Source organism: Eleginops maclovinus, chromosome 20, assembly GCF_036324505.1.
Source record: "Eleginops maclovinus isolate JMC-PN-2008 ecotype Puerto Natales chromosome 20, JC_Emac_rtc_rv5, whole genome shotgun sequence".
NCBI classification, from domain to species: Eukaryota; Metazoa; Chordata; class Actinopteri; order Perciformes; family Eleginopidae; genus Eleginops; species Eleginops maclovinus.
The window spans coordinates 12,608,887-12,624,135 of record NC_086368.1 but is presented as its reverse complement, the minus strand read 5'-3'; the positions used below and the strand labels follow the sequence as shown (position 1 = coordinate 12,624,135).

The 15,249-nt window shown below is 43.7% G+C and overlaps 1 protein-coding gene across 12 annotated transcripts in view; it reads left to right on the top strand.

The window, feature by feature from the left end:
* The window catches only part of LOC134883397 (R3H domain-containing protein 2), a 48,243-nt gene extending 42,327 nt beyond the window's left edge, over positions 1 to 5,916 (top strand). For all 12 annotated transcript variants that reach the window (XM_063911735.1, XM_063911746.1, XM_063911742.1 and 9 more), the window contains 6 exons: positions 351 to 451; positions 1,407 to 1,576; positions 1,763 to 1,907; positions 2,611 to 2,702; positions 3,600 to 3,684; positions 4,402 to 5,916. In XM_063911735.1, the coding sequence (XP_063767805.1) occupies positions 351 to 451; positions 1,407 to 1,576; positions 1,763 to 1,907; positions 2,611 to 2,702; positions 3,600 to 3,684; positions 4,402 to 4,784 (976 nt within the window). In that variant the 3' untranslated portion in view covers positions 4,785 to 5,916. The remainder of the gene's footprint in view (positions 1 to 350; positions 452 to 1,406; positions 1,577 to 1,762; positions 1,908 to 2,610; positions 2,703 to 3,599; positions 3,685 to 4,401) is intronic.
* Positions 5,917 to 15,249: the final 9,333 nt, after the last annotated feature.

Here is a 15,249-nt window from a genome sequence, read left to right as displayed (position 1 = left end):
CATGAATACTACTGTTTAATATGTGTTTACAATATATTTAAAGAACACTAGTACAGTATAAGAAAAGCACAAGTTTCAGGTGTGGGCCGTATTCCATTGTACTTAGCATTTGCTGAGGGCCAATTAAAAGTGGGCTGCGGGCTGCATTTGGCCCCCAGGCCGTGGTTTGGGCACCCCTGCTTTAAATCTCCTCTTATGTCTGCCAAATCTAAATATATTTACTTTAAAATTCCTTAATTGACAAAGGCTACCTTGAGAATAGTGTTGTTATCTGTTCACCTGTATGTTTGTCTGTATATGTACCTTTCCCCTACATTTACTTTTTCTCCCCTTTGTGTCTGATCCTGCAGCCCGTCTGTCAGTTACCTGCAGCCCCCCAGCTCTGAGCAGTATCAAATCACTCAGTCGCCGTCCCCTTGCAACCCTCAGCAGTTGCAGCAGCAATATTCAGGTGAGACTAAAGGGCAGCTAGTAACACTCCAGAAACAAGACTCATTCTTTAAGTATTATATCTGTATTCGTTGTATCTTGTTTGTGAGCATTATCCTCCCAAAAAGAATGTCCGGAGTATGATGCAATTCAGTGATGCCCTTCACACGAATCAGGGTAAAGGTATTTAGGGTAAAGGTAGCCCGAGGTACACAGGGTTGAACTTGTTAATCGATGTCCTTAAAAAAGAAATGTTTGAAGACATCACAAAGCTGCACGTCAGAATGCCTTTGCTCCCACTGGCCTTAAGCAAATGTTGATCCTCATGATGGTCACTTTATCCTCTCAACCTCTGCTCCTGATTGTGCCGTTTACTCAGCTGTATGTTGATTTGTCCAACAACCTTTGTTATTGGCCGGTTTCTCAGACTCAATTTTTTGGTTTTCAGGATCTGATTTCAAACTTTTCCCTCTGCCTTGATTCAACAATAATGCTTTAGGTGAAGCCTATTAAATGTGTTTGAAATAATGAACATGCTTCATGCAGGTTGTTTGCAGCAAAGCAAATGTTTTTAAGGTACAGGAGTTATTAAAAAGAAAACAAATGTTGTCTTTCACCTTTTATTTGGATTGTTTTTTTGAGATGTTTTGTGTTTCGCTGTTCTATCTGCGATGCATTTCCAGTAGTTCCAGTGCGTCTGAGGGCCATTTTCTGAGTTTATGGCACATTTTGATGATCTTTGAGATGATAATGTGAGATGCAATTATTTTGACCAGGCTAATCGTGTCTTTAGAACGTCCCAGGCCTGCCTGCACTTATGTTAATGATGACAGCAACCAACAGTTTAGGGTTCCATCTCTTCCCCTAGGTACCCAGATCATTTCTCCCTGCTAGAGAGACTTGTTGTTGTTTAGAGCTGCTCCAGTTATCATGTACTGCCGGTTTATCTTATGTCCGTCTCCCTGTGTGTTCCTCAGGCGTACCTCCTCCTGGGCCCGGGGTGATGGTCATGCAGCTCAGCGTCCCCAATGGACCGCAGCCTTCCCAGAACCCCCCTCTGGTCCAATGGAACCCGTGCAAGTACTACAGCATCGAGCAGAGGCCCAGCAAGCCAGGCGAGCTCTACAAACCAGACAACACTCCACAGGTACACACACAATATCTTCCTCACCAGTGGGGGGGCAAATAAATGTGAGAGTTCTCATACGTCCTGTGGTGCATGTTCATGCATTTATTCAACAGTCACCTATTGGTCCAACAGGGGAATAAGAATGGCATGACTCATCTCACGGTTTTGAATGTTTTCACTCTTCTTTTTTCTCTTTGTGTTCAGGCCAGTACCCAGCTGACGAGTCCCTTGGCCTCCCCCACTCAGTCTCCCACCCCGTCTCCCTCCGGCAGCGTCAACAGCGTCTGTCCCGGCCTAGGACCACTACCGCTCATTTCACAGTTTCCCCGGCCTGGAGGACCAGCTCAAGGTACAAATTAACAATAAGACAGCGAGTTTAAACACCTGCACACAGAAACAGCTGTAGTTTCCCCGGTAACAGCGACAGCAATCCTGCCAATTACAAATGAGTGCCACTAAGAGGACCAGGAAGTGGAAATGACTTGTTCTTCTCCGTGGTCAATGTCCTTCTTCTTTAACATAATTAGTTAACTTGCCCTGTTTTGTTCTTAAAGTTGACACAGTCTGGCTATTCTGGTTTTATCTTAGTCAAAAAGAACCATAACTATTTTCGTATACTTTAATGTCACCGCCATTACAAATGTGTGCTTGGACCCTGTTTGACTTGTGCCACAGTGACCTTTTTAACCCGGTCAGGTGGCTTCTGGTCCTGAGCCAACTAAAGCAGGGTCACACGAGTGGCGCCGTGACCTCTGACCGAGATTCCCACACAGAGACCCACAGTTTGAAATGAATGATTAAACGTTTAGTCTTACATCAGTCTTCTACCCCTGTAATATCACCGTGACCCAGCTTTATTCCTAAAGGAGCTGCAGTGGTCCCTTTGACCCACTTCTAATAGCGTCTTGATTGCAAAACCTTCTTTCACGGTTAAATCTATAAAGCTTTAAAGATGGCAGGAACACGGTTTGGTCTTTATATATTATTTATTGGAACGAGTAGTCCATTTTATTTAGGATACAAGAGTTTAACTTGTGGTTTCTGTTTTACAGGTGATGGCCGCTACTCTCTGTTGGGGCAGCCTCTCCAGTACAGCCTGTGCCCCCCCCTCATGCATGGCCAGTCCTCCTACAGCTCCCATCAGGTCAGTACTGGCAGGCCAACGCAACTCCAGCCTCCTACATGTTGAGTTTCAGATGCTGCTCTTACACACATTTCAAGCATGGATCGCTTCTTTAATTCAGTTGATATCTACAGTAGCTTAGAGCCATCCTGAATCACGAGCTGCAAAATATTACTGAACACACTACCGGATCGAATGTACACCTTCCAGTTTGTCAATTGTCAAGTGAAACAATGACATTTAGTTCAATGTAAGAACACAAGAAAATGTATCCTACTATTATTTATGTAAGGGATAATGTGCAGCGAGGCGGTCATTATGGGGAAAGAGTACCCGACAGGTGCACATTATCCCGCTTATTACATGGCCAGATAGTAAACAAACTAACGACTCGACTCCCAATAATAATTCAAATTATTTATTGACTCAAAAATGATTGTATTTCTTCCGCTTAGAAAAAAAAGAGTCTGTTCTACGGTGCAACAACGGCTGGAACTGCGACAACAACTTTACGGCAGCACTGATCTGTGTTTTCTGTAACTGTTCAAGTCTGATCACAGTTTCTGATCCACTAACAAGTCCTTAAACCCTGCAGAGCCCAGACCGTGTTCCTGTTAGTGTTTAATTCCTGTCTGTCATAGAAAGGTGTCAATGTAATTGACCAACTAGTGACCCAGTATTATAAGTAAATATAGCTGGGGGACAGTGGCAACTTTCCTCAGTTACAGACATAACATGTTGGCTGAGGAAATAGTTTGTAACCCTCCTCTGCTGCATGTAACCATTTGCAGTCAAGCCATAAAACACTGAGAGCTGGAGTTTCCATTTACCGAACACTAAGTGCCTCCACCCCCATCTAGTGGCTCGTGTTGGAACTGCTTGTAATAATAAGTCTCATAAAAGCTTTAATGTGTTCAGGGCCAGGGAGGAATGAAACACGGGGCACGAGGGAAGAAACAAACACTCAAATCCCAATCAACAGACCTCGGCACCACTGATGTTGGTAAGTCAGCCGTGCATTGTCACAGTCCATAATATCACCTGCCAGAGTTGTAATTCATGTTTCTGTTAGCTCTGTGTCCTCTTATAGGAACACCGTGCCCAAAACATGTTTATTTTCAGATGAGTTCAGCCTATAGTGTTTCCTCTCACAAACTCCTCCCTATTCCATGATTAAATGAAATAGAGACAAACACATTGAAACCTGTCAGACCCAGTGCCATTTACTGCAATGCCTTTTCAGTTGAAATGTATTTGTTGAATACCCTAGAGCACTTTAGGGGGTTTAATGCAGAGTGAGAGGAGGTCCTGTAACGAGATGGAGTGTTTTGACTTATTTAATAATCAATATTTTGTTATGAACAATTGACTTTCCAAGAAAGAAAAGTTTGATACGTTTTAGTGCATGCTCTCAGTTGTAGTTCTCAGAAGTTAGATTCAATGTAATTGGCACAGACAATACAATACAATTGCTATTAGTTCATCTCCATCATTAAATAGATCATGAGTTGCTGCTGAGGCTCTGCTGGCCTCTGCTCACACACTGCATTTATGTGTAGATCACAGCCAAATTCACCAAATAGATTTCCAAGTTAGAATCCCTCTGGCTTCAGATTTGTGACCATCACAGTTTTCCTGACATGCTCTGAAACGGACCGAGCTGGTCTCTGGATCAGGTTTCTGTGTGTAGAGCCTGCTAATGCTTCCTCTCTCTCTGCAGTGGTGAGTCGAGTCCTGGAGGTGACGGACCTGCCGGAGGGGATATCACGTCCGGAGGCTGAAAAGCTCTTCAACCAGCTGTCCATGTGCGGTGCCAAGATCCAGTGGTTGAAGGAGCCCCAGGGAGGCCGAGGAGGAGGCTGTGGCCCCTGCCCTGGTGTCGGGCCTGCAGGGCCGGGAGCCTCCGCCGGGCTCGGGGCCTGCATGGGAGGGAAGGGCGAGGACCCGGCTCACCTCTACACCGTCGTGGCAGTGTTCCCCAGCACCATGGCCGCCCAGAGTGCTTCCTTCAAACTGAACAACAGCGGAGCCAGCCTCTTCAAACTGAGGGCCGCCAAAAAGAACTATGACCTGCGTGTGCTGGAGAGGGCCAGTTCTCAGTGAGAGCAGAAGAGACGGGGGGGGCAGAAAGAGGTGGCAGAGACAGACAGAAAGAAAGACTCTTGGCGGAAAAGGAAGGAGAGCTGGGGCGGACAATTGTGTAGTGTACAATTAAAAACAAAACAAAAAAAATGTACTTGAGTTAAATGATGTGTCAAATGTATAAAAGGGAAGAAGGTGTGAATCATGAGGTGGCTGGTGTTCGGTTGCTAATTTGATTTTGTCGTTTTGTTTTTATTCATTGTTTTTGTTTTGTATTTATATAGCAGATGAGCACACAAGACACGCGACCATGTGTTTCACTGTTGCCGTGGAATGTGCGCTGCCATGATACAGAAACACATGAAACTACACACACACAGACACAACACACAACACACAGCACACACAGGCAACAGGGTCTCGTAGCACATAACAAGAACACACTGGACAGTCGCCCTCAGTCAAACCTTTTCCTCCCAACGCTTCCTCTCCTTCCCTAACTCTCCGTCAGCCAGTCGTCTCTTAATCCCACATATTTATACATTTTCATACGCACAGTTGCGCACTCGCTCTGCTTCCCCCCTCCCCCCAACCGCTCTCTCTTCTTGCCATGTCTCATCCTGCCCCCTCTCATGCTCCCTCACTGCTCTCTCCTCTTGCTTTCTGTTTGCCTTACTGCTGTTGTGGGTTTCTTGTATTGCGCTGTTCTGTTTTTTTTCTCAGAATTTTTTGTTTTTGTTTTTTGGGATTCAATATATTTATATAAGTGATGTAAGGAATAAAAGAAATCTATATATTCAGTGATTTTTCTTTCTTTCCCCCTGAGTGAAAAAGTTTAGGTCTTCCTTTATCCTTTACTCCTCCCCTCTTCATCGCCCTCTCCTCTCTCCTACATTTGTTTCCTCCTTACTGCCCTCTACCTCACTTCTTCGGCCCTCTCCTCTGACCCACATCCACTCCCCCCCCTCCCACCCACCCAGCTCCACCCTAACTCCCCTTTGTGTTTGTGTTTTTTTGTTGACAGCTGTGCAGAACGTTCAGAAGAAGTAGTTAAAGTGCACAATGATTGCATATGTCTACTGTAAATTTTATTTAATCTGTTATTTTTTGTTTGTTTTTAAAAATATAAAAGTTGAGAAAAAATCTATCAAAACATCCTCTGTGTCATGTGGTTCATTGTTTGTCTTGAAGCTGACCTGAAGTCTGAGCCAGACAGCTCAAATCGGGTGTGTGTGTAAGTACAGCATATGCGGACGTACTGTTGGCAGGAAACAAGATGTCCTCATGTGTTGGGCCAGCTACAACAGCTTCAGTGTTACTTGGCGTCGGTCTTTTTCATTGAGTGAGTAATGGCAAAATTACAATAGATGGATTAGCATATTTCAACATGTTGCATAACTGTCCATTGAAGGAAACACATTTCATTGTCACTGGTTGAAAGGCTCATCCACTCATGTACCATTTGTAAGTACAGGTAATATTGCATCCCCACAAACACAAACAAACTTATCCCTCTTAAGATCTATGGATGCTGGGTGATATAAATCTGCAGAGCTTCATCAGAATCAGAATATCACATAATATTTCAAACGTAAATTTCAATTTACAAGTAACGTTCATGATACGTTTCCAATTTGCATGTTGCACACAAGTGTTATTGCACAACAGTGGTGTCACACATACTAATGTATAAGTAGAACTGTACATGTATTACATCTGCACCAGTGTTACAGAATACACAGGATTCAGAAACATGTATCATTTTAACCCTTTTTGACTTTTCCTATTAATCAATTCCGATATTGGCCACACACAGTATTGGACCTGCTTGTCATCAAACATTACCTTATATTTAATAGGCGAGAGAATTGGCTGACTGAAGACTGAATGTCAATATGTGAATGGAATGTGGAACGTTGATTCAAAAAAATACAAAAACGCAAAAACGCAAAAAGCAGAAGAAGTAAACACTGAAGATGTCTCAACAAAAACAGGTATTTATTGTACTTTACTTGAGTATTTTCTTTATAAGACTACTTTATACTTCTACCAAACAAAGAGAATTACTGTATTTTTTATTGCATTTGATTAATTTCCCAGCTATGAGAACTACTAACTTTTTAGACTGTTTACTTACAAAAAATATGAGCAGTTTATAAAATGTGATGCATTGTTTCAGATTAAAACAACTGTATATGAAGCTGTTGAAATAAGCCTTAACATTTAGGTGCAGCTTATATGATAGCCAATATCACGGATCCAATAATAATATGATATCACTCAAAGGGGCCGTTCCGAGTGCTTGTTTGTTACCTGTGTCTTGATGCTTGAAGCAATCTTAATACTCTTTCGACTAATAGGGAAAAAATATTTTTAGAATTGTTGTTTTCAGCTAATGTGACTCCAGTTGGTGCAAATACCAATACACATGAATCACATACACTGGTAAACTGGTGAAGAAGGCAGAAATAAAGCCATAAAACCAGTGAACGTTTATTTTTGAACACCTTATAAGGTTTTTACATTACCTGCTTAAAGAAAGTAACATTATGAAGTCAATCGGTCATTTATAGTCATCACTATGATAAGGATTACTCTATATGTGCTTGGTGGCAATTGTAGTACTACTACTACCTGTATTTTACATTTTGTCACTGTTTCTTTCCAACAGAAGGTTTGAAAAAAAAAAAAAGCCCTCTGGATCCCGATATAATGGAGAATGAGGCAGAATATTTCATTGTCAGCGAGACAGATTTAAACTCCTGCCCTGCTAGCAAGAAAAACGAGAAGATGGCCTCCTCCACTTCTTCTGCCACCTCAGTAACCTCTGAAGTTGCCAGCACTATCGTCTCAGAGTTACTGGAACGATCTACTGGGAATTTATGGGAGTTGTTGCAGTCTATCTCGAGGTGGGAGGCAGAGGCAGCGTTCCGAGTCAAAGGCTAATGGAGATGAAGATAAATCCTCTGTTGCTAGTCGTGTTAACCAAAATATTGAGAATGAGTTGGATAGGTTTTTTGGCCTCCGGCGTCTCTTTGCAGAGTACCAGGGAGAGAAACTCGAAGACACAGACAAAGACGTTGCTCTTGAGATGGATTCAACACCAGGACCATCGGTACAAGAAGGACATGAGATTACATCTGTCAGTATACAGACATATGGTGATTCTGAGAGGATAGATGAGAAACCTGCAGGCAGTCAGATCTATAAGAAAATTAAATCTGCATTAAAGCACTGCTTTAAACTGGAGAACAAGACAGCAGAGAAGAACTATGATGGCTTTTCATGTCCTAAAGAAGCATTTCCCTCTGCCCACATACCCCCCAGTGAGGACTTCAGGGATGCAACTGAAGAACAGAGCCCTGTCCTTCGGCAGGTGGTTGATAATGTGGACCATGAGAATTTGACAGTGCAAAAGACTATAAATACTTCCTCACACACGGATGATATTGTCGGATTAGACAGCATGGAATCAACATCTAAAGACACTAACCAGCAAGAGGTGTGCTTCCAGGAGACAGATGCACCCTCCCAGAACAAAGATGTCTGTCGGACTGCTCTGACTGTCAGTGCACAGGACATTTATAAATCTGACTGGACAGATGTGAAATCTGAAAGCAAACGTGAAAGCAACATCTGCAAGATGAAGTCTTCACTAAAGAGCTGCTTTGAAACAAAACCAAAGAAGAAGGTCCGACTAGCAATTGAAAAGGATTTGGATGAAACTGTTGAGTCTTGCTCTACATGTCCTGAAGAGGCATTTCCCACTGCCTCAATTGGCTCAAGTGAGGACAGCAAGGTTGCTGAGAAAACAGACCTGAACTCTGTCCCTCAGGTGTTGAATAATAATGTGGAGCATGAGGACGTCCCACCAGAGAACGAGGAGGTTCCTTTAACTTTCTCGCTCACTGGCTCCACTAAACAAGTTGAGCATGGTGAAGAGAGCTCTGATGTCATGAATGAAGACCTTGTCGCTAACATAGAGTTTTCATCAGGACCCCCAGGGCAGGATCTTGAACCTCCTCATGTCCACCTGGCAGCTGAGCAAAATCTGGAGGAAATTATCCAGACAGCCAACAACAACTCAACATCCAGCCGTGAATCCCCTGAAGAGGTGTCCATCACTTTCTCCACTGGCTCCAGTGAGGACTTGAAGGTTGCTGAGGAACAAGACCTGATGGATGTGGCAGAAAAGTTTATGGAGAACAAGCTGGTCACAGTAATGGAGGCAACACCAACTGTTCCCCTGGTGCTACCAGGAGCAGAACATGTGGATAGGGAGGTCGAGTCAGCCAGTAGCGACCTGACATCTGAAGACAGCTCTCAGTCAAAACCAAGATCCCTGTTTTCTGGAAAGTGGTCTTTTATGGAGACAGATGCACCCTCCCAGAACAAAGATGTCTGCCAGACTGCTCTGACTGTCAGTGCACAGGAGTTTTATAAATCTGACTGGACAGATGTGAAAACTGCAAGCAGATGTGAAAGCAATATCTACAAGAAGATGAAGTCTTCACTGAAGAGCTGCTTTGAATCAAAACCAAAGAAAAATGTCCAGCTGGCAACAGAAAAGGATTTGGATGAAGCTGTCGAGTCTGAATCTACATGTCCTGAAGAGGCATTTCCCACTGCTTCAATTGGCTCAAGTGAGGACATCAAGGCTGCTGAGAAAACAGACCTGAACTCTGTCCCTCTGGAGATGAATAATAATGTGGAGCATGAGGAAGTCCCACCAGAGAACGAAGAGGTTCCTTTAACTTTCTCGATCACTGGCTCCACTAAACCAGCGGAGCATGGTGAAGAGAGCTCTGATGTTATGGATGAAGACCTTGTCGCTAACACAGAGTTTTCATCCGGACCCTCAGGGCAGGATCCTGAACCTCCTCAGGTCCCCTTGGCAGCTGATCAATATGTGGAGGAAATTATCCAGACAGCTAGCAGCAACTCAACATCCAGCAGTGAATCCCCTGAAGAGGTGTCCATCACTTTCTCCACTGGCTCCAGTGAGTACTTGAAGGTTGCTGAGGAAGAAGACCTGACGTCTGTCCCTATAGACCTGGTGGAAGTGGCAGAAAAGTTTATGGAGGACCAACTGGTCACAGTAATGGATGCAACACCAACAGTTCCCCTGGTGCTACCGGGAGCAGAACATGTGGATAAGGAAGTCAAGTTAGCCAGTAGCGACCTGACATCTGAAGACAGCTCTCAGTCAAAACCAGGATCCCTGTTTTCTGGAGAGTTGTCCTTTATGGAGATGGATGCACCCTCCCAGAACAAAGATGTCTGCCAGACTGCTCTAACTGTCAGTGCACAGGAGTTTTATAAATCTGACTGGAAAGAAGTGAAATCTGCAAGCAGACGTGAACACAACAACTACAAAAAGATGAAGTCTTCACTGAAGAGCTGCTTTAATTCAAAACCGAAGAAAAATGTCCAGCTGGCAACAGAAAAGGATTTGGATGAAGCTGTCAAGCCTGGCTCTACATGTCCTGAAGAGGCATTTCCCACTGCCTCAATTGGCTCAAGTGAGGAAATCAAGGCTGCTGAGAAAACAGACCTGAACTCTGTCCCTCTGGAGATGAATAATAATGTGGAGCATGAGGAAGTCCCACCAGAGAACGAAGAGGTTCCTTTAACTTTCTCGCTCACTGGCTCCACTAAACCAGCGGAGCATGGTGAAGAGAGCTCTGACGTCATGAATGAAGACCTTGTCACAAACACAGAGTCTTCATCAGGACCCCCAGGGCAGGATCTTGAACCTCCTCAGGTCCACCTGGCAGCTGATCAATATGTGGAGGAAATTATCCAGACAGCCAGCAGCAACTCAACATCCAGCAGTGAGTCCCCTGAAAAGGTGTCCATCACTTTCTCCACTGGCTCCAGTGAGGACTTGAATGTTGCTGAGGAACAAGACCTGATATATGTGTCAGAAAAGTTTATGGAGAACAAGCTGGTCACAGTAAAGGAGGCAACACCACCAGTTCCCCTGGTGCTACCAGGAGCAGAACATGTGGATAGGGAGGTCGAGTCAGCCAGTAGCAACCTGACATCTGAAGACAGCTCTCAGTCAAAACCAAGATCCCTGTTTTCTGGAAAGTGGTCCTTTATCGAGATGGGTGCACCCTCCCAGAAACATGACAAAGATGTCTGCCAGAATGCACAGAGGTTTGATAAATCTGACTGGACAGATGTTAAATCTGCAAGCAGACGTGAAAGCAACATCTGCAAGAAGATGAAGTCTTCACTGAAGAGCTGCTTTGAATCAAAACCAAAGAAAAATGTCCAGTTGGCAACAGAAAAGGATATGGATGAAGCTGTCGAGACTGGCTCTACATGTCCTGAAGATGCATTTCCCACTGCCTCAATTGGCTCAAGTGAGGACATCAAGGCTGCTGAGAAAACAGACCTGAACTCTGTCCCTCTGGAGATGAATAATAATGTGGAGCATGAGGACGTCCCATCAGAGAACGAAGAGGTTCCTTTAACTTTCTCGCTCACTGGCTCCACTAAACCAGCAGAGCATGGTGAAGAGAGCTCTGACGTCATGAATGAAGACCTTGTCACAAACACAGAGTCTTCATCAGGACCCCCAGGGCAGGATCTTGAACCTCCTCAGGTCCACCTGGCAGCTGATCAAAATGTGGAGGAAATTATCCAGGCAGCCAACAGCAACTCAACATCCAGCAGTGAGTCCCCTGAAAAGGTGTCCATCACTTTCTCCACTGGCTCCAGTGAGGACTTGAAGGTTGCTGAGGAACAAGACCTGATGGATGTGGCAGAAAAGTTTATGGAGAACAAGCTGGTCACAGTAAAGGAGGCAACACCACCAGTTCCCCTGGTGCTACCAGGAGCAGAACATGTGGATAGGGAGGTCGAGTCAGCCAGTAGCAACCTGACATCTGAAGACAGCTCTCAGTCAAAACCAAGATCCCTGTTTTCTGGAAAGTGGTCCTTTATGGAGATGGATGCACCCTCCCAGAAACATGACAAAGATGTCTGCCAGAATGCACAGAGGTTTGATAAATCTGACTGGACAGATGTTAAATCTGCAAGCAGACGTGAAAGCAACATCTGCAAGAAGATGAAGTCTTCACTGAAGAGCTGCTTTGAATCAAAACCAAAGAAAAATGTCCAGTTGGCAACAGAAAAGGATATGGATGAAGCTGTCGAGCCTGGCTCTACATGTCCTGAAGATGCATTTCCCACTGCCTCAATTGGCTCAAGTGAGGACATCAAGGCTGCTGAGAAAACAGACCTGAACTCTGTCCCTCTGGAGATGAATAATAATGTGGAGCATGAGGAAGTCCCACCAGAGAACGAAGAGGTTCCTTTAACTTTCTCGCTCACTGGCTCCACTAAACCAGCAGAGCATGGTGAAGAGAGCTCTGACGTCATGAATGAAGACCTTGTCACAAACACAGAGTCTTCATCAGGACCCCCAGGGCAGGATCTTGAACATCCTCAGGTCCACCTGGCAGCTGATCAAAATGTGGAGGAAATTATCCAGACAGCCAACAGCAACTCAACATCCAGCAGTGAATCCCCTGAAAAGGTGTCCATCACTTTCTCCACTGGCTCCAGTGAGGACTTGAAGATTGCTGAGGAAGAAGACCTGATGGATGTGTCAGAAAAGTTTATGGAGAACAAGCTGGTCACAGTAAAGGAGGCAACACCACCAGTTCCCCTGGTGCTACCGGGAGCAGAACATGTGGATAGGGAGGTCGAGTCAGCCAGTAGCAACCTGACATCTGAAGACAGCTCTCTGTCAAAACCAAGATCCCTGTTTTCTGGAAAGTGGTCCTTTATGGAGATGGGTGCACCCTCGCAGAAACATGACAAAGATGTCTGCCAGAATGCACAGAGGTTTGATAAATCTGACTGGACAGATGGGAAATCTACAAGCAGTGGTAAGTGCAATATCTGCAAGAAAATGAAGTCTTCACTGAAGAGCTGCTTCGAATCAAAACCAAAGAGAAAGGTTCAGCTGGCAACTGAAAAGGATATGGATGAAGTGGTTTTGTCTGGCTCTACATTGACATTTGAAAACAATAATCTGACAAAACCAGGTTCCCCGTTTTCTCGAGAGTTGTCCATTGTGGAGTTGGATGCACTCTCCCAGGAGATAGACAAAGTCCAGTTGAGAACCAAACAGGATTTGGAAGAAGCTGCTGAGTCAAAAAGCAAGGAATCAAAATCTCTCTCTCCATGTCCAGAGGAGGACAAACTTCCTGAGGATTTCGTAGAGGACATTGTAGAAGCATCCCTACCCCAGCTCACTGGCCTGAAAAACATCTTCTACACGATCAAGGGATTCAGTGACAGCGTTACTGAAGAGTAAGTTATTTAATTTTGAAAGTCCTTTGAACACTTTAATACAATTCACATTTGTTGTGAATATTTTTTGTGATTAAGCTTTGTTTAACTGTTTTTTTTTCTTCTATTTTTAGACAGCGGATAGATATAGAAGAAGGTGCTTACAACATTGACTTGAAGGACCAGCTGGCTAGCGTGTGTGCGGAGGGGCTGAGTGTCGTCATTGAGACAATCACCGACGGCCTTTCACAATCTGTGAATCCATATGCAACACCATGCAATTCCTTGACCTCTTTGCAGGCATGTGCCAATTTGTTCTCAGAGACTCTCCAAAATAAATGTGTCATCATCGAGGACAACCTCCAGCTGACTCTGAAAAGCTCCTTTGCAGAGGCTCTCAGTAGAATTGTTGATGCTGACATGTATCTTGGCATAACTCCAAAATTTGCAGAGGGCATCGTGAGAGCGATCAGTGATGAGGTTAACTCTGTTCAGTCAGAGAACATAAATGCCTTTCTGAGTGGAGGATCCTCCAATCTTCACTCTGACACCTGCTGCAAGTCCTCATGTTGCAGATTATGCAAGAGGAAGATGGCAATCCAGGAAATGCAATCCCTCTTTCCACAATACAAGGTAACACCACAACAATCAGATGCAAGGAATAAAGATGAACATTTTACCAGCGCTCATACCAGAAAAGTGCAGGAGAATAAGTTGGAGTGGTGGGTCTGCTTTCGTCAAACGAAGGAGAATAAGATCCACCCGTTTTCCGATGAACAACAACACAAGGAGGCCAGAGCGTCATTTGGACACAAACCCCCCTCGTCTTCTCGAGGAGCCCCATCTAACATCTGCACCACGCCTCTGGAGTTAGTTGATTATGAAGAATCGGATGAGGATGATAGATCAATGGACACCAGAAACATCCCATCTCCAGACTGGTTTGGCTTTTTTAAAACAAATTCCACGGAGGAGGAGGAGGAGGAGGAGGAGGAGGAGGAGGAGGAGGAGGAGGAGGAGGATGTCATGGCAACCGATAAGAGCAAGGTAGGGATAGATTAACCTGGGAAATAAATTGATGAGACTAGTTTGAAAGAAAACACAAGACTAGATTAAACAAGTTGAGACATAACAAGTTCATAGTTCAGTTACATTGTATAAAAGGGCGTAACTAAAAGGCCTTTACAGCTCACTATAGTATATGTATATGAATTATACTTGATAGAGCAACTTTGTGTATAAAATTACTGGAATTGAAGTTTCCTTTTGTGGAAATTAATATTATGTTTGCAGTTTTTGAGGATCTGAGGTTGTGAAATGAGACCCTTCAGTTTGCTTCTTTTGCAGATCTCTCATGTCGTCTTTATGCTGAACTGTACAGGTATATTGTTTTCAAACTCTTTATTTATGCTGTTTCTACATTTTTATCACAGGCTCAGAAAGCTTCAGCTCAGGATCAGCCTGACGAGACCAAAAGGCGATCTCTGCTGAGAAAGATGTTCTGCTGCTGTTCCCTCAATGAGTGACTTCTCAACTCAACTTCTTATCTTTTTTCTGCCTTAACTTTACTTTAACTACAGACACAAAACTACTGCAACTACATTCTACAAAAGAGACTCAAAAAACAACAAAGAGACACAAATATTCTGCCTCACCACCCTTTTTTCACTTGTCTATTTTTTGATAAATAATAAAGATAGAACTGCAGGTTAGTGTAATGTTTTTCATTAATTCATTAATGGTAAAAACAATGTCCAGATTCTTGAAGTATGTTGTGTTTGTAACATGCCAACACAGCTAAGGGTTTAATTTTAGAACTTCTCATGCAAAGAAATAGGTCGTTTTTCACACATTATAATGTAGTGTATTATTATACAGGGCTTTATACTTCAACCATGACAAAGGGGTTAGGTGACTAGTCTAGGCAAGTTTATTTATAAAGCACGTTTCAACACAAGGGAATTCAAAGTGCTTTAGAGCCTTAAGAAATAGTGCAGCAGAAACACATTATAAAATGCATTTAAAAACAGTAATTGAAAAGCAAAGACAATAAATAAACATAAAACAAGCTAACATAGAATATGCAATACAATAATACAAGTTACAGTGCAGTGTAAGATATGAGCAGTTCCACATCACAGCTAAGCCAGTGTTCTCCTTTTAGAATAACATGAAT